The sequence below is a fragment of the Gallus gallus genome, chromosome 6, assembly GCF_016699485.2.
Source record: "Gallus gallus isolate bGalGal1 chromosome 6, bGalGal1.mat.broiler.GRCg7b, whole genome shotgun sequence".
NCBI lineage: Eukaryota > Metazoa > Chordata > Aves > Galliformes > Phasianidae > Gallus > Gallus gallus.
In genome coordinates this window covers 20974707-20997598 of record NC_052537.1, presented here as the reverse complement: position 1 = coordinate 20997598, position 22892 = coordinate 20974707, and the positions used below count along the sequence as shown (strand labels likewise).

At 36.1% G+C, this 22892-nt stretch overlaps 1 protein-coding gene across 10 annotated transcripts in view; it reads left to right on the top strand.

Moving 5' to 3' along the window:
- Nucleotides 1–22892, top strand: part of PLCE1 (phospholipase C epsilon 1) — a 147242-nt gene that overhangs the window by 58579 nt on the left and 65771 nt on the right. For 9 of the 10 annotated variants that reach the window (XR_005861015.2, XM_015288858.4, XM_040703083.2 and 6 more), the window contains one exon: nucleotides 5010–5295. Coding sequence is in view for 9 of the 10 variants with exons in the window: in XM_015288858.4 (XP_015144344.3) it covers nucleotides 5010–5295 (286 nt within the window). In the remaining variant the exon portion in view is untranslated. Of the gene's footprint in view, nucleotides 1–5009; nucleotides 5296–13712; nucleotides 13858–22892 lie in introns of those variants that run through there. The other variant, XM_040703084.2, reaches the window with a different exon arrangement.

The window sequence follows — 22892 nt, the reverse complement described above, 5'->3', positions numbered from 1 at the left end:
AGAATTGATTGTATAAAATGGTGTGATTCATTTCTAGTTATGCATAGTAGAGAGAACATGACTTTGAGAAATGTCTTTTGAAAGCATGACTTTGAGGAAAAACAACGTCAGCGATGATTCTGTATTGGCTTAGATATCTCTGTGAGTTGGAACGGCCTGACTTTAAATCCCAAATCAGTGGCAGGCCTTTCTTTCATAGATTGGTCTGATATTCATTGTTCCTTCAGCTCTAACAGCTGTCAGTTCAATCACCTGTGAAAATCAAGTCATTAACGACTATGGAGAGTAACCAAGTGAGTGCTGCTCTCACAGTGAGGTAGATCACGGGATGCATATTAAAATAATTTTGTTCAATATGGCTTTTGTAGCTGAAAGAAATGTTCCTCAGGCGATGGCCTCACTCTTTTTTAGACAGAATAATGTTGAATGGTATATTGAGGTTAATGGGGTGAATGCTTTTGCAGGTAAGAATGTCAGAAAAAGTAATTTATTAATGGGTATTTCATTAGGAAATTTCCCAATTAAAATAAAAGCATATTTCAAAAGGTGATGATAGTGAGAAAGAGCAGTGATCTTGAGACATTGTGGGCTAATCAGTATGGGGATAGTCATAACCTGAATGAGGTAAGTGTTGGAAAACCTAAGATTCTTCAGAAAATGATCTGACCATCAGCATCGCCCTTTTTCAGTTTCATTAAATAAGTGCTGCAGAGTGTGATGTTGACGTGCAATTTTGGAGGACATAAAACTGAAGTATCGACCAAGTGCTTTAGTGCCTCTTCCTTTTTGATATCCTGAGCAAATTCTCATTCTAGTTACCGTATTTTTCTCTTTCAACCACTCTCTCCTCCACCCAGTTTCACGTTATATGCTCTTTTCTTTCTGATCCAAATGCCTTTTTCACGGCAGATTGCTATCTGCAATAGAGTCCCGCTGTTGTAGAATAAATACATACAGAAGCTTATAGGATTGTCCTTGGACATGGAATAGTTTTCTTATGAAAATCCTGCCAATCCAAAATGAAAAATTCCTGTCAGAATTCATTCATTTTGATGATTTTTATTCTAGGAACAGAAGAAATTTTAAAAGAGCAGCTGTTCTTATGTCACTAATTGTGTTCAGGCTCTCCAGTTCTGCAAAACTTTCATATTTTTAGAGGAGATATTTAGCTGATCTTTCAGCTGTGCTGTCCTGAGAATGGTAGTGTAGCATTCTGGTTAATAAGTGTTTAAAATGTCTTTATAGGCATATAGTAAAAGAAGGAATTGTGTTGCAGGAATGCTGCACAAGGGCTGTAGGCAGCCCTTACATCATGGAAGGTTCTGTAGGTAAAGATTTTAAGTGTAAGTCTTCAGTATGCGGCCAGTAAGTTGGATCTTGGGAGCGTAGTTTTAGCCGAGCATATACATACCTCTTCCATTTCAGTGCTTCATTTTGATCATTCCAGATATATTGGTGAATGTTTTTCAGAAACACTTTGCACAGGTACATGTCAGAAACAATGCAATGAGCTGTTAAGCCTCACCTTAAAGGACCAGTTTCTATTTTTTTTTTTTTTTTGGTAGCATCGTAGCAATAAGCTTAATTTTCCATGGCTGTTCTTCATGCTGAGTTTTTTGGACAAACATATTCTTTATTGCAGTGATAAAGTTAGATAAATTGAGCCTGTTTTCTAATACATGGAAATCTTAATTCCAGTTTCTGGTGTTCATATGTGCTAAGCAGCTGCTAGATGTTTGTTAAAGTGATTACATGCCCCTGAGGTTCTAGGGTAAGTACCTGAGGCAGAAACAAATGCAAAAAGGAAAACAGCAGAAACATTACAATACACAGGAAGAGATATACATAACTTTAAGTAAGAAATCACAGCAATTACTTTTGTGAGCTTCTACATTCAGTATTTCCAGTACAGCAGTATCCATGGGGGAATATCTGTATTAAACTGTAAGGCTAAAAATGTTTGTGATATTTATGTTTCTGCTACTTTTATGTAGTAAACCTACAGAAATGTGTGGAGAAAAGGAGGTAACAATTTGCAATTGCAGTGATGATTATTCAGAAGAAAAAACTGTAAGAGAAAAAAAATGTCAAGGCCGGCATTAAGTTCCTTGTTCTTATAGTTATTTTTGAAAAATATCTTAACAAAATGTCTGCTCTCACTGTAAAGAAATGTTATTGCCTGAAGGTTATCAATAAGTTAACTTGCAGATACCATTTTAAATTACTAGAAGCAAAACTGAGTTTTCTTAAAGTTCTGATGATTTATTAGCTACATTATTAACATCTGAAAGATCTATGTTGTTTCCATTTATTTTCCAAATATGGACTTGTTTGTAAGCCAAAGACATGGAGCTCTGCCTGAATTTAATTCTTATTTTAAAGCTAGTTTTCCTTTTTGAGTTGGAGGGCTTGTTTTTCTTCCATATTCTTGTGGAAAATTTCATGTGGCAAGTAATTTTTGTGTACTTTTTACTTAGCACTAAAATCTCTTTTTAAGCTTTACAAACAGAAGAAAGTAAACATTTATCAAAGCCACGATATATTTCCATTGGAATAGTGCTATAGTAGGATTACCTGTTGTAGCACATTTATTTAAAAAGTATTGTGTAGCATCAAGGGAAAAGAAAAAGTGTTAGTGTGTATTGCTTTTATTTTTTTGAAGTAAATCTCGAGATGCTATGGTTACATATAGATGCTGTCATTTACATATGTGGTCATTAAAGAAGTACAGAGAAGAAAGTTCATCCTGAACTCTTTTCTGTAATTAAGTCAGTTCTTTACTCTGCACTATCTAGAAGTGTGTTTTTAAATAAAAGAAACTTGAAGTATGTTTAATATTATAGCACTTTTAGATATAGACTCTATCTTCAGTTGCTTGTGAATTACAGCTTGACATAAAGTACGTGAGGTACGGTGGCATCAGACTGCAGATGGCTTTGAAGTCTTTGATTTGGTACAGAAGGCACAAGTGAACCAGGAGTGATGCACCCATTGCAGGAGGTTGTTTCTGAGGAGTGGCTGACAGTTTAATGCTGCATTTTGCTCTTTTTGATTTGCATTCATTGTTAATAAGGAAACCATTCTTCAGCAGAGAAAATTAGTGATACAGGTCAATATAACTGTATCTGTAAGGATAAGCCATAAACCCTGGTTTTAAATCAACTGTGCCTCCCAGACAAAATTACACTTCCCCATTGTCTGATGCAATCTCGCTGAAGGATGATTTTCTCTATCAGCTACCTGAGGACAAATACAGATAGGATAGTGTAGAATAGTTCATTTGGAAGGGATCTGCAGGGATCATCCAGTCCAACTGCCTGACCACTTCTGGGCTAACCAAAAGTTGCAGCATATTAGTGAGGGCTTTTTCAAATGCCACCAAAGATGTTCCTATTCTGATGGTTTTTGTTCATTTGATGGCAGAGAAGTATATTATAAGTCTATTTTTTTTTTATTTTTTATTTTTGTAACATAGTCTGTTTGTAGCAGAAGTTTCACATACAGAGCTTTGACCCGTCAACACAGACACTATTTGAAAATGTTACATGAAGCACAGAGTCTTTGGAGACAGTCAGTGCCCTGAAGTCTACTTTTATACAATAGAGATTAACACCATTATTCTATGTGTAATCTCTCCACCAAAACACTGTCTCCTATTTCTGTCAACAAATGGTTTCTTTGCTTTGGCAGCTGAAAGAAATTTCAGTTGTGTAGTCAACAAAACATGCCTTTATAAGTTGCAGAACCCAATTTTGAAAATATTTTGGAAGGTAACTGTGGTTTTGAAAAGTTAAATTATTTTCATTAACTAAATATTTTTTTTTTTAAACAAGCTAAAAAGACTAATTTAATCTACTATGTGTGACATGCTCATGATCTGAGTATGAGGCAAGTCCAGCAGCGCATCTTGTGAAAAGCTGTGTCAGGTGCTGTCAATGGCCATACCAGATGGCCATGCCACAGCTCCCTGCAGACACTCATATCTTTTTATTTCCTACATTAATAACAAATTGCTTGTGTAAGTAGCTATCTTAGGGAAGTCGCTGTCTTAGAGAAAACCAATTTATTTAATAGCACTGACATAATGTAGGATATCAGTTATGTGCATATACACTGAGTGTCTGGGGAAAAAAAACACTGAAAATTGTCTTGGCATCTGTCAAAGTAAGAGATATAGTGCCTTTCCTATGTTAATTTTTTAGTTTAGTAGTTTTCACTATGCAATTACAAATCACAGAAGTTGAAACAAATTATTAATATTAATCAATAAGTCAACATACAAGAATGCAAAGAATCAAGTCTCTCCTGGTATACTAAATGAAAAGATTTTTTCCAGATTCTTGCTTTGATCATTAGACTCTTAAATAAGCAAACATTACTTAGTTGCTAAGCCACAGGCTGAAGTTCATTAGTGTGTTAGCACAAATATTGGAAAAAGAGCACTAAACCAATATTAGATAGAGGACCTGTGCGTAGGCTGGAAGTAATGCAATGAACATGACACCAGAACATTTTGAATGATTGCTCATAGTGATTAAAACCATTTCTGTTTACAAAAACCCGCCCTACTCGGCAAGAAAAAGTGCAACCCCTGAGTGGATCTGTTTTTCTGCTACTGATATCTGTAAGGCATTACTGAAAATACAGGATATTTAATAGCCTTATGAATACTTTTGTGTATACTCTTTATTTTAAATATTGACCAGATTTTTGTCTATTCATGACCCTTAAAAGCAGTTTTCAGTAGAATGTTGTTAATCGTAGATTTAAAGCCATATGCCATCTTATTGAAATAGCCAACGTAGAAAACCAATTCAAAATCTCTGTAAGTCAGTTTGAGATTCTTAGATATTTGGGATTAGTGCATAAGTGTAGGATTTAACATAGCACCTTCTTGTAAAGGCTGTTGATCTTGACATCCAGTCATGCTAGTTTGGATTTTTTAAATATATATTTAGTTTATTATCCTAAGCAAATGGACTAACTTCATCCTTTTTCATTTCTCACAGATCCTCAATACCGTGAGAGAAGAAGGAGCAGAAGACATCTTTGAATATTTTCCTCATCTATTGGGAAAACTCCCATCCTTAGATACAGCCTGTATATGCAAAGGTGATGGTTTATGTGTAAAACCATGTGCAACAGGTGCTTTCTGTCAGTATCGTGCCACTTTACAGAGGACTGCGCTCTCTAACTACATAACTGGTGCTTTACTAGAAGCAACTACATCATTAGGAGCAAGAAGTGGTCTTCTAAATATCTTCGGAGGATCAGCTGGAAGAACAATGCTTAAAGGTAGGAAAGATTTAACATTTGAACCTTGTCCATGTTAAGTGCGGGGAGTATTGCAAAATACTGTGTAATATTCTGTGCTTCATATTTTCATTTGATATCAACAGGCAAAAAGATTTCCATGTTCTCAAAGATCTTTATTTGCAATTCATTCTGTCATAATAACTAGCATTATTGGTTTAATAAAGTAAAAATGCTTCCAAAATGGAAAAAGTTATTACAAAACAGACAAGTTTCCAATATTTTTCGTTTTGTAACGTTCTTGTCTGCATCCAAAGATAATGCTGAAGCCATTGTTGTTAGGGTTCTCCTTTCTCTGATATTTCTTAGTTAAGTGGAGCTCCTGTTCATGATATGGTTTGGTTTAGGACTTCAGAAAGGAGTATATACTACACTCAATTCATTTTGTTGCCATTGTGCAGCCAGTTGCCAGCAGAGAACTGCCTGATAAGTATACACATGAATAATTGGGGTATTTTCTATGTGGATAACACCTATTGATAATGGATGCTGCATATTAACGTTGCATGCTGATGGTCTTAGTATCAAGTAAGGTTACCGTTCTGTCATTTAGTGCGGTCAGTTTATGAGGTTAAACTAGAAAAAATGCATACTTGGTGTGAATTCATTGCATTGCAACAGGATTTTTGTACAGAACAGTAACTGCCTTTTAAATTCATTTGTAGTTAATGCCTAAGATATTTCCTAGACTCCTGTATGCATTTGGAGATTTATCATCGTGCTGCCTTGTAACAGAAGGAAGTAATATCTCAGTTGTACAACTGTAGAATTGAAGCATGCAGATGTATGTCCCTAAGTTTTACAAGAAAATGACAAAATCACTAGAGAATTCTAAGTATAGTTCCTTAATGCAGATACTGACATCTTTGTCACAGGCAGATAGTGACATATAATTTGTATTCAGATCAGGATATCATACTTGCATCCCAGTGTGTGGCCCTTTCTAGTTTTAAATAGTCTCTCTTCAGGTAAATCAAATGAGAGGGAGTGCCTGTGGTGGTAGAAGGACAGGTACAGTTGACACCTGAGTGAATTTCAGCAGTATGTGGAGCCACATGAGTAGGCTTTACATATCGTCTGAGAGACAGAGGTATGTATAGTGCAATGTCCTACTTTGATAGGGTTTTTCATTTTCCTTTAAAAAAAAAATAAAAAATTCTGGGGACAGGGAGATGATTGCTTTGGAAGAATAAACATATGCATTCCTGTGACGAGTTTGAGAGAACTGAGCTGTGTGGTCCAATATGATCGACCTCGACCTGCTTCCTACAGAATGGGAAAAGAGAGCACAGGGGTCTGATGTCCCAGACCTACCCAAGAGCCTAAGGGTGCTTAATCCTTAGATTGCAAATGTCTTCCTCCCAGGAGGCATGTTGCCACAGTGCTCGGTATGCCCAGCTGGATACTGTCACCCTAGGCCTGAGGCAACAGTTTTTAGAGCCTGAGGTAGTACCTGTACATCTGCTTTGTGTACCAGGAGACTTTGCACTGGTTTGGGGATCTCTGCAGTGCCTGTATTATTGGTGTATGCTTGTGTTGATGTTTTGAGCTCAAGCAGTTGAGACCTTAAGGGAGAAAACCAAGGTTAGGAACTTGATTTGCAATTCCTGAGTAAGTTTGTGTAGAGAGTAGAGGTTAGATTTGATCTACTGTAGTGGTCTCTATTGAGGAAGAGATAGTTGTGGCTTTTGGGTGTTGAGATAGTCTGAATATGGAAGGTTTGTTTTAAGGTATGTAACAGTGACGTAACTGAGAAGCGACAAAAATACTTGTAACAGAATCTTCTCTAAAATCATTTATAGAATGTTCCTTGGCAAACAGAGACATCAGCATCAGCAAGGAGCCCAACAGCATTATGAGGTTAGAGTTGCATTTGTTATTCGTGGTCTTTCAAGAAAGACAATTGTCCTGTACATACAGATTCTTAAAAGTATTATTTTAATGTGTCCAACACCTTCTGTTACTGCTGGATTTAACCTCAGGTTTAGATGAGATTAGCTTCTGGGTAAAAAGTTTCAGTTGATAACAGCTCTGTTGCCAAATGCAGTATGGGATTTACTGTAAGATGCAGCATGTCATCTGACCAATTCACTTTGTGGTTGAAAAGCAAATCATTGTATTGGTCCTGGTGTGGTTTAGTAGTGAAGCTATGTCCTTCAGCTGGTGGTTCACTGCTCTCCAGAAATGGTTCAAACTTGCACAATCATCATGTTGCAGAGAGGCCAGGGAGATGAAAATAAGTATCTGCTTTGACGGTCAGAGGTGGTGAGTGCCCAGGAAGTCGTTTTGGTGTTGTGCTCTGCCCTGAATTACTAACAACAACAGAAAATTAGCATTGTATCTTTTTAGCTTGTATTTCTTCATGTCGGTTAGCCTGCCGGAGAAAGGTGAGAAGACTGCTCTCATCTTGTTTTTACTGTTTTGATCAGAAATAGCAGATGTTTCTTGTAACTGTTTCACAAGCTAAGATAAGAAAGGACAGATTTGCAAGTGTTGTGTGAGAGCAAAAGTCTTAGAGTTCTTCTTTTAAACTTGTAATTGAGAAAGAATTTAAAATTTAGGAAGATGCCATTCGTTCAATTGAAGCTCCAAGTATGAGGTCCAAGATAGAAGTGCAGCAGAGTACTGACTTGTTTCTTCCAGAAAGACAAATTACAGACATGTCCGGTTTGTGCAGCATAGAGCAGCATAGAGACACTTGACCTCGTGCTGACTCATTGTGACCCAAACCAAAGTGCTCTCATGATGCAGGGAAATACCCTACAGTAATTTATCTGAGAACACTATAAGCAGCTGCAGCTAATGGTCTTCCAAAACATTAACTTTTCTGGTGTTGGCATCAGATGAGATAGTGGCAGCTTGAGCATCATGGCACTATGCCTCACTGTCGAGAGGCAGACAACCATACTAATGATTTGAACTAAGTAAAAGAGACCGTTAGCAAGTGAAAATTTAAACACCAATTGCACTGTCATAGGTGGAAATATAATGTGTTACAAAAGCAAAGGGTTCTATACATCATTTTAGTATCTCCAGAAGTAATTTGTGATGTTACATAGGCATAAATACAACTTGTTGGGCTATCTAGTTACTGTTCTGCCACTCAGTAATTTGAACTCAAACTTAAGATACGAGAATCGTTTGAGTTGGAACAGACCCTTGAAAGTCATCTAGTCCTATTCCCCTGCAATGAAAAGGGACACCTACAGCTCAATCACATTGCTCAGAGCCCCATCCAGTCTGACCTTGAATGTCTCCTATTGAGCCTTCCCTTCTCTAGACTGAACAGCCCCAGCTCTCTCAGCCTGTCCTTGCAGGGAAGGTGTTCCATTTCTTGGACCATTTTTGTAGCCCTCTTCTGGATGTGCTCTAACAGGTCCATGTTTCTCTTGCTTTGTTCTATAAACACTGCAATATTTAAAGTTGTTGCAAATAAATGCTGAATGAAGTGATTAATTATTATGAAGTAATTAAAATGTTTTTGTGGTGAATCCTGTTTGATAGCTATTTTACATTGGAAAATCGAGTTACGCAAAGGTGCTACTGAAGACTTGCCATGTTGCACTTTATTTCCAGCATTAGACAGTGACAAATACTTTTGCATATTGGAGTAAAAGCCTACATATCTGACACTCTGAACCGGTAGAAATTCTAGGGTCAGACTTCATCGCCCCTCTTTTCTCCTGGGCTCTTATTCCTAAAACTTGATTTCACTTCAAAAAAATCCTGGAAAGAAAGAACAGAGGCAAACTCATTGTGCTCTACTATTGTCAAGTGCTTTGTCTTGTCTAATTATTTCCTGGATTTGAGATCTCTGAATTACCTTATGTATTTGTATGTGTATAATGTACTTCAGTTCAATGGATTTATAGTATTTCAGCAAAATGTCTACCTGTAACATAAGCAAAATTTTGTTGTTAAAAATAAACCGTGATTAATATTTTAGTTTTTAATGCCTGTATATATTCTCTTGCATTTCATTTAAACATATTATACCTAGGTAATTCTAATCTTATTTTTTATGGTACTTAGTACTTAGAGAAATGTGTTTTAGTAATGTATTTGAAACAAGATTTGGTTTGAATTAGTTATCTTTCAAGTAAACAAAAATGTAGGTTTCAGTTCATTGGCTTTCTATTTTTGCTTCTAAAATTAAATGTAATTCTTTCTGTTCCAAAGTGGAAGGAGGTTGGACAAGCTCTTTGTCCTGGACTGGGAGTATTGATTGCTGTATTCTTTTGCAAGTTCTGTTCTTGTGCTGTCAGAGAAACATGAAATGCTGGAGGAAGTAGAAAGTAGCAGATGTGTGACTGTACTGAAAGGAGAAGTTAAGAGATCCACTATGTGGACGTAATCCATGCGGTTATTTCAGTGAGAGTGATAATCTTCTATTGAGAAAGTTTCCATCTAACCCTTCAAGTTAGGAGTTTTTTTCTACCTGGTACTTTTCTTTTTTTAAATGAAATTCTTTCATAGGTTCAACGTAGTCATACAATCAGCTATGTGATTGCAAACTATAGTAGAATGCCACTGTGGCGATATGACTAGGCATCAGGTATAGAACCTGCTTGCTTCTTTTGATTTTGTGGGAACTATGTTTTTAGTGCCCATTTTTAGCTCATTGATACATAGAATTGCACCAAATTCATTTCACTGACATGACTTTTTTACTAACTTCTGAAGTTAAGGAAGTATGCAAAAATATACTAATTTTTTTGTCTAGAACATAAGGACTTGCTGCCATAGTTTAACAAAGCATTTAGAATAACCAGTGGAGCAAGAAACTCTTCTCTCTTACCTGGCCACAGAAGCCCTCACAGTAGCACAAGCAGCCCTTGTATAGACCTCTAACATTCAGACTAGGAGTTGCTGCTTTCTTTGGAGGTGAGTGGAAACTCTCATTGAAGGTACTCTAAACTCTTCCCTTTCTCTGTACATTAACAACACTTGTAGCTTATTCTGATCACTCGTACAGCAATGTGGGGGAGAAGGAAGTTTTTCTGGTAAGAAAGACATAAATCATTTAGAGATTACCTCCCAGACCTGTAACTTCAGTTCAGTCTGAAAGCAGTAGAACGCTAATGCCCATGGGATGAAGAGTGGGTGGACTCTCGAGTTCCACACGCAGACTTCCAAACATGCCAGACGTCCAAACCAGAACTCCAAGTCACGTGAATCTGAGAATGAGAGTCTTTAAGAAGGGGTGTAGGGCCTGCTCTATAGCAGAGCAGTGGGGCTGGAAGCGCTGTTGTCAGCTGGCTCCCTGCTGAGGGGCTGCGGCTCAAGTCCTGCTGGCCCAAGGGCATTCTGAGTGTGGGCTGTCGGGAACCACCAAGGCCTGCAGTTCCCACAGCTGGTCAGTGAAGTTCACATCCTTGTCAGTGTCTTTGTTACAATAGAGAACATAATTTTCACTTGCAACTACTGAAGACATTCCAGCTGCACTGTTTTAGTGTCTGTGTGCAATTCAAAATTTCTGGTTAGTAAGAAATTTTGGGAATGTCTTTCAGTGCAATTTGGATTGAAACCAGATTTCTTTCCCTAGAAAGGAAATCCTGCTTCTCAGTCTGTTCTATTTCATGCAAATTAATTGTTATAAAAGTTTATTCGTAGTTGTTTGAGCCAGAATTTTCACTGGAATAGGATTAGAGGATATAGTTATTGTTGCAGTTTGTGTGTTGTTGACATTTTTTTTTTTTTAAGATAAAATGGAAAAAGCATTGTGTTTTTTTTTCCTTCTTTTTTAATCATAAAGAAGGAACTAGCGTATGTGAAAATGTTCTTGCTTTATATCCAATACCTGTATGCAGTTACTGTAGAAACAAAACTTGTACCCTTCTTTCCCCTTTCCCTCCATTAGTATATAACTTGGTATATATATCCCTTACTGCTCTTTCTGAGATTCCAGAGCAAGGTCACCCAGAGCTTGAATAGGCAACAATTTTTGAGCAAGAGCAGAAGAAAACTTATTTGCTGTTTATATGCAGGCAGGCTATATTGATCTTAGAAATGTGACTGTATTGGGTTTACACGGAAAGGTTTTGGTAGTGGAGGGGACACTGTAGGCACAAAGAGTTAAACTGTGCCGGCATTGCTTTTCTCACCCTTATGCCTCATTCTGGGTGTAGCATTATATATTGCTGCAAGATGGAAAGGTACATAATTGAGCTAGACAGTATGTACGTTGAAGAAGTTAACTAATATAAATAGCCTGAGTAAAAAAAATTAAACTATTTTCATGTGTACAATGGTTCCTTTGGGCAGAACAGGTAACATACACATGGTGCTAGAAGTGCAAGTTTTTATGAATCTAGATATCCTAACTAATGCATAGAGCTAAACAGTTTGCAAACAACTGAATTTAGGATATTTTTTGTATAGATTTTAGTTCCATTAATATTATTTGGCAATTTGATGCACAGTCCTTTAAATTCTGCAGGTGAATCTCTGCTTCCAGCAGTACTTCTGTTGATAGGCTACAGCTGCTGTTCCCACCAGAAGAGAATTTCAATGTATAGCATGGGTCTGCCCCTGTTGTGAGAGCTGTGCTGTGAGGAAGGAGATGCAGTACGTACTAATGTGTCTGTGGATGAGTGATTAGAGAAGATTGATAGATAGGGCAGTGATTATAATTTTAAAATCACATTTTTAAAATGAAGAGTAATTATTCCTCAGGAAAAAAAAAAAAAGAAATGGGATTGTAAGTGCAGATAGTTAATCCCTAAACTACTTATTATTGTTTATTATTTTAAAAGTCTGAACATTTGTTTGAATGGGCCTTGTAAAAGTAATTTCCATGGGAACTTTTGAAGTGTAGAAGGGAACTTCTTGGTTTGTTTATGTTAGCATGTCAATCAGAAGCAAAAAAAACCCCAAGGACCTCAAGCCTCAAGATGACTCAAGAGTCATCTGTAAAGATTCCGTTGAAGTTCTGTTTCTAGGAAACAAATCAGAAGAGAATCAACAGTTGTAGGAAAATGCTTTTTTATTTATAACGAGGCTTTTTTTTTTTTTTTTTTTTTTCAAATTCTAAGGTACCTCATATAATTTTCTTCTTAGAACCAAAATTTTTCTGATTCTTTCCTTTAGATTTTCCGATAGTCACTGTTATAGTTACTGGAAAATTCTGTAATACTGACCCTATTGCGATGAGAAATATTTAGTTGGATGGTTACTTTTATAGGGAAATAGCATTAATAGAATTGGTATTTTAAAATAAAATTGATTTTGAATTCCTGTGCTGTATCCCCATAATAGTCCTTATACTATCATATTTAATATGAATTCTTCAGAAATCTAAGTGCACTAGTTTTCAACCAGAAGTTGGAAATAATCCTAAATTGCTGTTCTTCTAATTAAGAAGGAGTATGCTGGTGTTGTCAATGAGAAAACAGTGGTACACTGGCCGTGTTCCCTGATAGTTCCTCCAGTAGAGGTTTTTCAGACAAGACATATATTAATTGTATAAACAAAGTGACTCTAAGTGTAATACTTGCATTCCAGGTCTGCACAGATCACTCCCTCCAACTTCCTGGGGAAATGGAGAAAGGTTTCTAGTGGCAGTGTGTATTGTTTTTCAGCCTTGCGTACTCTAGCAAATTTCATAACTAATTTTTCACTGATGTAGTCCTGCTGCTTGTGACAGTGATGTAAACTGTGTGTAGACAAGGCTAAGGTCAGAATGAAGAAAAGTCATAAAAATGCAGGGAGCCAGACATGGATGGCTGCTTGGATCAAGGCATAGTTTGGGTGCCCATGTAGCTTGCCAACGTAAGGGCAGCCTCGAAGTCTGCTTCTTTATAAGTCCCACAATCTGTAATTTCTTTACAGTTAGTTGCTCATCTGGAAGCCTCAGGAAGGTTTTCTTCTTCTTTGCCTCTCAAAGAAACTTCTCTGGATCCTTGCCTAAGTCATAGCCCTTTGTCCTGCTGCAGCCAGTGCTGCTGGTTTTATTGGAGGCTGCAGCACGGAGCACAGCGGAGCTGTGAAGGCAGGGCATTCGCTAATAAAGAAATCCATGCCGCTGTTCTTGTAATGCTTCGGCTGAAGTTTCCTAAAACAAAACTAACTCAGTTTATTACTTTTGGCCTGTTTTAACAACACTGATATAAATATAACTTGTGCAAAAGTTTGGGTGTAGGCTCTTATTTCTTAATATATTTAAGGAGAAAAATCCAGCAGAATTAAAATGGCTTTTGTTTATAACTCCACTGTCAAAATCAAATGCTTTTAGTCTTAGCAGGATGCACGCTACTCCTTAATTTGTAAACTTCCTTCCATTCGAGTCCCAGTGTTACAGCTTTTATCTGGGGAGGTGGGTAACCTGACCTTTCAGTGAGCGAGCCAAATGCATGTCTTCTTCATGGCTTACACAAGGCACGTCAGTTATGCATTTTGCCACAGTTTGTAGCTTTAAACTGAGCAGCTGTTGCCTGACTGTTAGTTTGGACAAGTGCAGCGTGCAGGCTTTGGACGGTGTTGGAAGTACCTGCTCTGCTGGCATTTTAGGAGCAATCTGAGATTCAATGGAGGACACTTTTGCTGGTAAGATTTACATTTCTCTGGCCTGTAATACAAGGCTCTGACTATATTTAGGCAGTTAAAACAAAATGATAGTTTTATTTCCAGAGTAAGAAGTGGACTAGGTGGACGTTTTCTAATCTCATGTTGGATCTATAATGTCTACGTTTAATAACAGTGCTTTGAGGACACTTAGAACTATTGCTACATGGAAAACGAAGTAGGGATTTAATATAAACTATATGAAATAAAAATGCCTCTCAGTTTTAAGTGTGTATTTTATATTTCAACTTGTTTGAAATGGAGTGTAATATCAGTGTTTGTAAGTAGTTTAGGTATACTTTGCATTTATTTGGTTCACATTGCAACTATTCCAATATCAAGTTATGTCGTGTGACATTCCTTTGTTTCGTGTTGTATAAAAGTGAGTGTGTCTTGCAAAAAGTGCTGGAGTAAATATGAATGTCAGATATAATCAGATTTTTAAGAGCACTAGAAACAGGAAATGTTTTTTTTACATTTCATGAATGACTCAAGTTTTACAGGTTAGTAACATATTTTTGCATATAAATCCACTCTTGATTTTTCTTTTCCTTTTGAAACTCTTGCTCTTTTGTCTTCAATATACAAGTATGTACATATACTGAGTATGTACATATCAGTAACCAGTCTGTATTTTGTGGATTCTTAAGGTAGATTGTCTCCTTTCTGAATGACGTGAAGGCATAGCAGCATATTAAAAAGCATTTTGCTACTGATTGGCCATGAAGAAACACCTATAGTCGCATATATGAAGTTGTTGTGTGTAACTTGAAGGAATGACAATAACATTTTGCTCTGTATAAGGAATGTCTTTTGTGCTAACCCTCCTGTTTCCCTAAACTGACTGTGAGATAACGGCTATGACAAACATTCACCATCCAAACAGGTGGTATCTCGTTGCAATAGAAAGATTGTATTGGTTGTCAACACCTTTATTTTAATGTCAGTGATTTAGAAAGTGCAGGGGAAAAAAAACTCTCTGAACCTTTTTTGGCTGATTTGTCATGTTTTGGTTTTGATTTGAGGTAGAACAATGAATGCATTTTCTAGAAAATAAGCCGATATGAGAATTTTTTTCTAGTGTAGTTTGTTTGGGTTTTGTTTAAGGGACTTCATATTGACAACATTTTCTAGCGTTTAAGTATGTTCTTTGGAAATAATTGTTGTGTATAAAAATGCATTACTGCACATTTTAATAATTCTGTAAGAAATAAATTACCAGTGATATTTATCAAGAATGAATTGAAAATGTTTTGCTTACAAAATAGCAAAACAGTAATAAAAGAACTGGAAATATAATATGACGCTAAAAGAATCTTCGAATATTTATTGTGAATATTTTTAAGGGCTTTACACAATTGTACAGCAATTAAATATTTTTATTTTAAATCGCCATAGAGTGGGTACAACAGGTTTTATGCACTTTTGCAGGTTTCTTTATGAAATTGAGTGTTCAGATCATCTAGAAGAGGGATAGATCTGATGCTGTTACGTTAAGTTCCCCCTGCCAACCCCAATCACCTTCTCAATCTCCCTTTTCTCTGCTGCATTGGAATAAAGCAGAGGTACATGCCTTTTGACTTCATGGAGAAGTGGTCTTTTCTGAAACTGTTATTCACTGGGGATAAAAAGAAGTCTTAGTCTGAAAAAAAAATGAAGTTTTGAATGCCTTTTACTGTATAACCGTTCGATTTAGGAAAGATTTCATCTGAAATTGTGCACTTGTATTTACTTCTTCAGAATTAAGTTGCAAAGCTCTGCAAAGAAATTGAACAAAAATTTCTTCAACATGAGGATTTATTTGAAACAATAGAGTAGTTATTGAACCGTCATAAATAGGTACAGTCTTTTCTGTAAATTCTTGTGAGATTTTTTAAAAATAAATACTCTTTTACTGAGTTTTCAAAAGTTGAAGAATTCAGATTGGTGACATTGTCTTTGGACTCCGATCCTGAAAATAACGATGTCTAAAGCCATTGTCTATGTTGCTTTTATATAACTGCACTTTGCTTCTGTATTTGTAGGTATTAATATGATTTCATTCTATCTCTAGCTATGGAACTGCAGCCACAGGAACTGCTTTGAAAATTTTACTAATCTCAGGAGGGCATCACGTGGCAAACACCCAACTTTATTTTCACATACTTCATCATCCAGTGGCCTATAGGCCGTTATGGCACAAACAGTTCCAAATAAGAAACCAGCACAGTAATTAATGTGGAGTCATAGCAGGTATCATGATAGAAAAGAGGTTTGGTGGAGAAGGGAGTCCCATCAAATTGAAGGACTTTTCCACATAGATGGCACTTGAAGAAAATGGGTGTAGGTAGTGTTGGCTGGCAAAACCACCAAGACAGAAGTGGCAAAGGTTGTGAAAACAGAGGTGCGTGGACTGAATACAGAGGAACTCATTTCAGAAAGATCTTACATGAAATAAAAGGCTTGTGGAGAGAAAAATAAATAAATAAATGGTCGTTGAGTGGATGACGGCACAGCAGACTGTAAGATAGGAGGGCTACAGGAGCATGATAGGGAAAAAAAGCATTTCATAAATTGTAATCTAAATCTGATGTAAATCTTTCCCTTCTGCTCATACAGCTCAGCCCTAGAATAATTTTATAGCTCTTTCGTGCATGCTCTGTGGCTTGTCCACATCTTTAGAAAACAGAAAAGTTACTGTGTTATGGGTCTCATCAGTGGTTTGCACAGAAGGAGCTCTCTTTGCCATCTCCTTTTTGGACATCTGAAAAAAAGAAAGAAAATGAGGGATTTTGGTTTTTGTTTCTTAGTTAGTCTAACCCTCTGCTCAAAGCAAGACTGAGGTATTTTGTGAACAATACAGTTGACAAAGTTTTCATGTTAGGCAAGGCTGGCAAAAACCTTTTCCAGTACAATCTGCTAAAAGCTAGTGACAAAGACGCAATTCATGAAGTAAAACTTAAGTAAATCTTGTGACTGTTTAGCAGAGCTTTGGTGTAGTAGGTGGAAAATCCCATGAAAAAAAGAAAAGAAAAAAAAGGAATAAATAATTTCATTTTTACTGGTGACAGCAGTATAATCTATATAATTGTGCTCCATTTGCTTGAACTTAATTTTGTATAACCATATCCCTTCTAATTCTGCTTATACTAATTCCCAAGTAACACGAGCTAAACTAACAAACATACAAAATCTTTGCTTGTAGCCTAGCTGAATTAGAGCTCACTACTGAGTCCGTAAAAAAAGCTTTCTTGGATAAGTGGTATTTGAATCTTTCATATATAAGGTAGGAAGAAATAGGTGATACTGAGGAAAGCCATACATGTTGAAGTCTGTGTTACGAAGTCAAGGTTTGCTTAATGCTTTGTGTAGTCTTGTTTTCACTCTCAGCTTCCAGAAGTGTGCCAGCTCTGTAGCTCTGTTCTCTGCAGTTTGCTGTATTTCACTAATCCTTCCATGTCTTAAACTTCTGAGTCAGTCAAACACACTTGAGTTCTAAGGCCAAATCAGGCAAGCTCATTCACTGTAGTTCGAATGCATCCTGAGGAAAGAAACAAAATCTCAGCTTTGACATCTCAGCGGTTCTTGTGATTGTACTGAGTGCTTTTCATTAAGCTACACTGTATTTTTGCTGTCTCAGGACTATAGATTCTTTCCTGGGCTTCACAGTTTGTTAACCACACTGGTATTTGCATTGGGATAGATTTATGCTTTAGAAGTAGTAGTCAACTTTTGAGGAAATCTGTCACATTTGCTGAGATCTGGGTCCATGCCAGATACTCTATGACTCTAGGAGTCAACTAACGATTCAGATGTGCTGTTACTGATTCTCCTAATAAATTTGAAGATCAACTTTTATGTACTGTTATGTAGCTCTAGTAAGTAATTCAGCTGAACAATTCAATTAAATTTACTGGATTCAAATGTAGAGAGGCAATATCCAAAAGACTTAACTCATGGTTCATCTGCCAGTCTCTGTTATGAGTGCATTATATGAATGCATGCATCTACTGAAGTATGTTTGGAGCAGCTGAGAATCTTGTGCATATTTTGTTGATTGCTCTAATCTACATGAATTTGAGTATTTCATTCAATGGAAATGTTCTAAGTTCATTGACAGTTTAGGTATGTTTACTGTGTTGCTTATGTATTTGCTTTCCAGTACTTTTATGGATAATTTTTGAATGCTGTAATTTGTTAATACTGCTATACTTTTCAGTTACTGAGATTTATCTTTTCATATGGGAGTAACAAAAGCTTCAATATTTTCTGACAAGTTTAATTTTAGTTCACACCACTGTATCCCATGGAAGTTCAAAGTTACTCTTCCATTTGCTGACATTTGTGTAGGATGTGAATTTTGCTTTTGATGGTAGTAATTTATGTGTGTACTTATGTATGTTTACCTGCACATGAGCACTGCTTTTTTTTTTAACCTTTTTCTTTTTTTCTGAGAATATTGACAAGGAAGACATTTTAATAGCTTATCAAGAAGCACAGAAAGATTTTTTTTAAAGAGCTTAAGATACAACATTAAATACAACATGTGCTGTGTTCAAACCAAATGCTATTCTGAAACAAAATAACTAGAACTTCTTGGAATCTTTTTTTTTGATTTGAGAAAATATTTTTTATTTACTTGTTTGGAATACTGATTAATTCTCCTGAAGAGGTATTTTAAATGTATGCTGAGGGCTTTAATTTTTTACAGAATGCAAGTAATTTCACAAATAGAGGAATCATCTTGACTACTTATATATTCACAAATAATTATACATTTTCTTAATGTATATTGTGTTCTCATTTCTACACTTATTGTCTCTACAGTCAGGAAGAGTATTTGGTGTGATGAATAGTCTTTTTGTTCGTAGTTGCACATGTTGAATCTGTTGCTAGCACACGTGTAAGTGACTAGAATTAGAGTATTAGCAGTCTTCATGTTGTAGAAAACATTGATAAGGTGCTATCTGGGCCCTGTCAGTTGGTAGCAAAATTGCCAGTGACATCAATGGAGTCAGATTTTCATGCAGTACATTTTTATATTTGAGTTAATAAAATTTTAAGAATTATTCCTCCCTCTGTGTCATATCAGGGTTGATTTTACTGCATCTAACCTATCCTTGACAAAAGTCAGTCTAGGCTAGATTAAATTACTTTAAATCATGATTTGATTGTTATAACTTCTCCTTGTCATTTGTTTCACGGCAAATATCTGTCAGACTTATGGTCGATGATGTCTGTAGTGTCTGCTTTCCAAGCTCATGTCAGAACTTACTGTCAACCCAGCTATGCTGCTGCTTATATATAATTTTACAGTTAACACTAAATTCTCTGTTGCATGTAGTAAAATTTGTGAGTACTCAGTAGGTTACCTGGCCATGTCTGTACTGCACTGCTGTCATGGCTCATACTGGAGGGATGAGGTCACGGATATGGCCACAGAAACAAAATGTCCTTACATTTCATGGGCTCTCTGTTCAGTGGGAGGGTCATATTAACACGGCCTGAACACAGGCTTTGCTGATCTTAACTTCTCTCTTTCATTTTAAAATATCTCCCAGCATCCTTTAAAGTGGGCTCCCAGGACAGTCTTGGTGATTCTAGAAAGCTTGCTAATAGCTTGTTGGCAGCAGTACTTTCTCAGAACACATACAAACATGATATAACATCACATACATGACTTACTGTGATGGGAAGTTGTGAAATGATGCTAATCCTTCATAAATTAATGCACTTATTTTTGTTAGATTTCCATCATCTTGCCTTATACAGGAAACTGAGCTTGCTAAGAATGCCTGCTGTTAAAACTCATTCGAAAGTTTTCTGGTAATTGAGTTAATGAAATGTTTGCATTGAAACGTGCTTCCTACAGTTACCTTTTAAAATTTGAAAATTGTATTCTGAAAGGAAGAAAATATCTAACAGATTCTCTCATCTGTGTAAACACATTGTGCAGTTTTGTTCTTCACTCAGAATTATCTACGAGAGCTGTAGTAATTATTGTTCTGCACTGGAAACATATGTTCAAATTGCATCTTAGGAAGGAAGGAATGTGAGAAGAGGGATAACCAGGAGGATTGCTGCTGCTCTAAACAGAGACATTGGTTTCTTTTTCCCAAATTAGACTGGGAAGCAAAAGAACTGAACTACTTCCCTTCTAAATCAATGGTAAGACAAAAATCAGATTTAATTCCTGTGTAGTTACAGGCTTTGATTTTCTCTGACTGGGTTCCTGGGTTATATTTTAACTCCACATGTTAAAGAAAATAAAACAAAAAAAGCAACAATAGCAACAACAACAACAAACGCCAAGCCAACCGCTTAATTTAACATGCTTTGTAAATTTACAGGAATATAATTTTAGTAAGTGTGACATTCACCAATGAGCTTGGGGGAAGGAAGACTACCTGGGTTGGCAGACATTTCTGGGTTTTCAAAGTATTAAAGTAGAGTGTGTTTCCAACTGCTTGGATCTTCCGTAGTACAGAATGTATATGAAAAAAACACATTACGTTATCATTATGTTTTTTAAAATTCCTTTTAAAGCATTTCTAAAGTAACCAACTTTTTGATCAGAAAAGTACTTGTAGAACTTAGCCCATTATATCATATATCTCAGAGAAGGAGTAAAACCTGTTTCTGGTTGTTTGTCTTCTTTTTATATCCTCTTCTATTATTTTCATTATGCTTCTAAACATTGAAGACATTTATTAGTTGTTAAAATAATCTTTAAGCCAAAATACCTTTTATTCTGTCTCCAAGTATATTCCTTTAAAGCACGCATGCTTAACTCAATGAGACTGTGCCTGTATAATGCAAAATTGCTTTTGCATTAGTTAATGGATGTGCCTGTTTTAATACTAGCTTTAAAGATAGATCACACTTAACTTGCAGTACAAGAAAGAAATGCAGCTATGTATTGATTTGGTCAATACAGAAGAGGAAAGTTTCTCAGGGTTTTCCTGTATGCTAATTGTGTATTTATTTTCACTTCTAGAACAACCTCCTCTCTTTTTACCAATCCCAGTGAATACTCTTAGAATTTCTTGAAACACTCATGTGCCATTTCTTTAATAATGAAGTGCAAGTCCTAAATGGCTGTTATATGGTAAATGACCATTCATTTTGTTGTGAAACCATTTATTTCCAGTTCATCATTTTTCTCTACGATTTGGTATTTTGTTTAAATGTGTCTTTGGTTCATACTTTTAGTCATGTATGAAATTCCTTTCAAATTTTCCTTTATATAGTGAGTTTTGAACCCAGAGGTGGAATTACTGCACTGTAATAAATATTTCTTTATAGCAGTATAGAGTTTACTATTCTTATCAACCCTTTTTTTAAGAATCTTTCTACGTTCTGTTACAAAAAATACTTTGTTATAACAGCACTTTGAAAGACAGTACTGTTTAGGTGGGTTTTTCCTGCTATCCACTGCCAGCTTAAGTAATAGAAAATTATTATCACAGCACCTGAGTGATGTTCTATTTCATTTTGTTGACTGACACCTTTATACATCCTGCTACCTTCTGTATTAGGCATGTCTAATGTCTTAGGGGTTATTATATTTAAGTTATTATTACTGTTATTTTCAACTCAGTAACATTTCCTGAATTTTATTTTCATTTGAAATGTGAAAGTGTTGGATGTCAATGATTCTCCTATTTACAAAATATTCTCATCGTGAAGTGTTCAGAGCCCACAGAAAAGTGAGTTACAGAGTTCTTCCCAAAATTAATTGGCACAGATGCGTGTTGGAGCATTTCTTCTGCAGTTACAGGGATCATAAGTTGAATTTGTGTCAGATAAAATGTAATATATAAAGAATGGGTGTAGTTTCTTAGCAATTCACACAAAGATACTTCGAGGACAACTGAGTATCAACAGTGTTTTCTGTTAGGGGTTCTATTCTCTCTCCTTTCTCTGTGTAATTATTATATAGAGGACAGATCTCAAACTAATGTTATGATCGGAATCTGCTTGAGTAAATGCTGAGAGCAGGCCAGAGTGATGAAACCTCTGAATTGATCAAACATTTTTCAAGCGTATTACGATCCTTTAAAATTCTTTCAGTGCTAAACTTCAGGGCTTAAATTGGGAACATTTAATCAAGTCTTGTTTTTACTGGACATGACTTGAATTCATTTTATTCCAATAATCACTAAGAATAACAGCAGAAATACCTTATACAGCTGATTTGCCTCTTTTGGTTTGTGTGGAAACTTTGGTAGCATCTGTCACACATTGAATAATATTTATATGAAGATTCAAAAGGAAAAATACATTAATCATTAAGACTGTGCATTTATCAAATGACACTTAATTCTCACCTTATTCCTTGACACCGTTGTCCTTAAAATCAATTTCTCTGTTTGGCATCTAGTCTTCATCTTTTACTGCTGATGTCATGGAGAGTTTTGCTATTTGCTTCACTGTGTGTGACACTGAAGCTGTAGAGAGCTTTTGTATCATTTTTACCTTAAAGGAGTATATCTAATGATTGTTTTCCAGAGTGAAACAATTTTCATTGAAATAGTTCCTTGAACTTAGGCTTTCCTGTTCTCTGTGCTATTTGAGTAGCTGGACAAGGTAGGAAAATATACTTGGCTCTCCCTCATGTCTTTGAAGAGTCTGTAGTTGCATGTAGCCTGGCCTTCAAGGTAAGACTAAAGTAGGAAGGATGGTGTTTGTTGTGAAATGTATTTCTGAGGATCTTAAAGCCAGTAACACATTTTGGAGTTGTGTTCGTGATGGCTGTTAGAAGCCCTGCAGCTGAGGAGCAAGTTGCAGCAGACTATTAACTAAATACAGAGGTTGCCAGCATGAAAATCCAGCACCTCCAGGCTAGAAAGAAATGAGTCTAAGATGAGGTTTGAAACATTCGAGATGTCTGTTGTTGTGGTTTTACAATTATTTACATTGTGAGTGCTGTGACTTACTGCAGCTACTCTTAATCTGGTTTCAGAATTTGAAAGAGGTAAATATGAAAATTAATATCATAAGCTTCAGCTGAAATGGGTACCTGAGGGTTTTTTTCC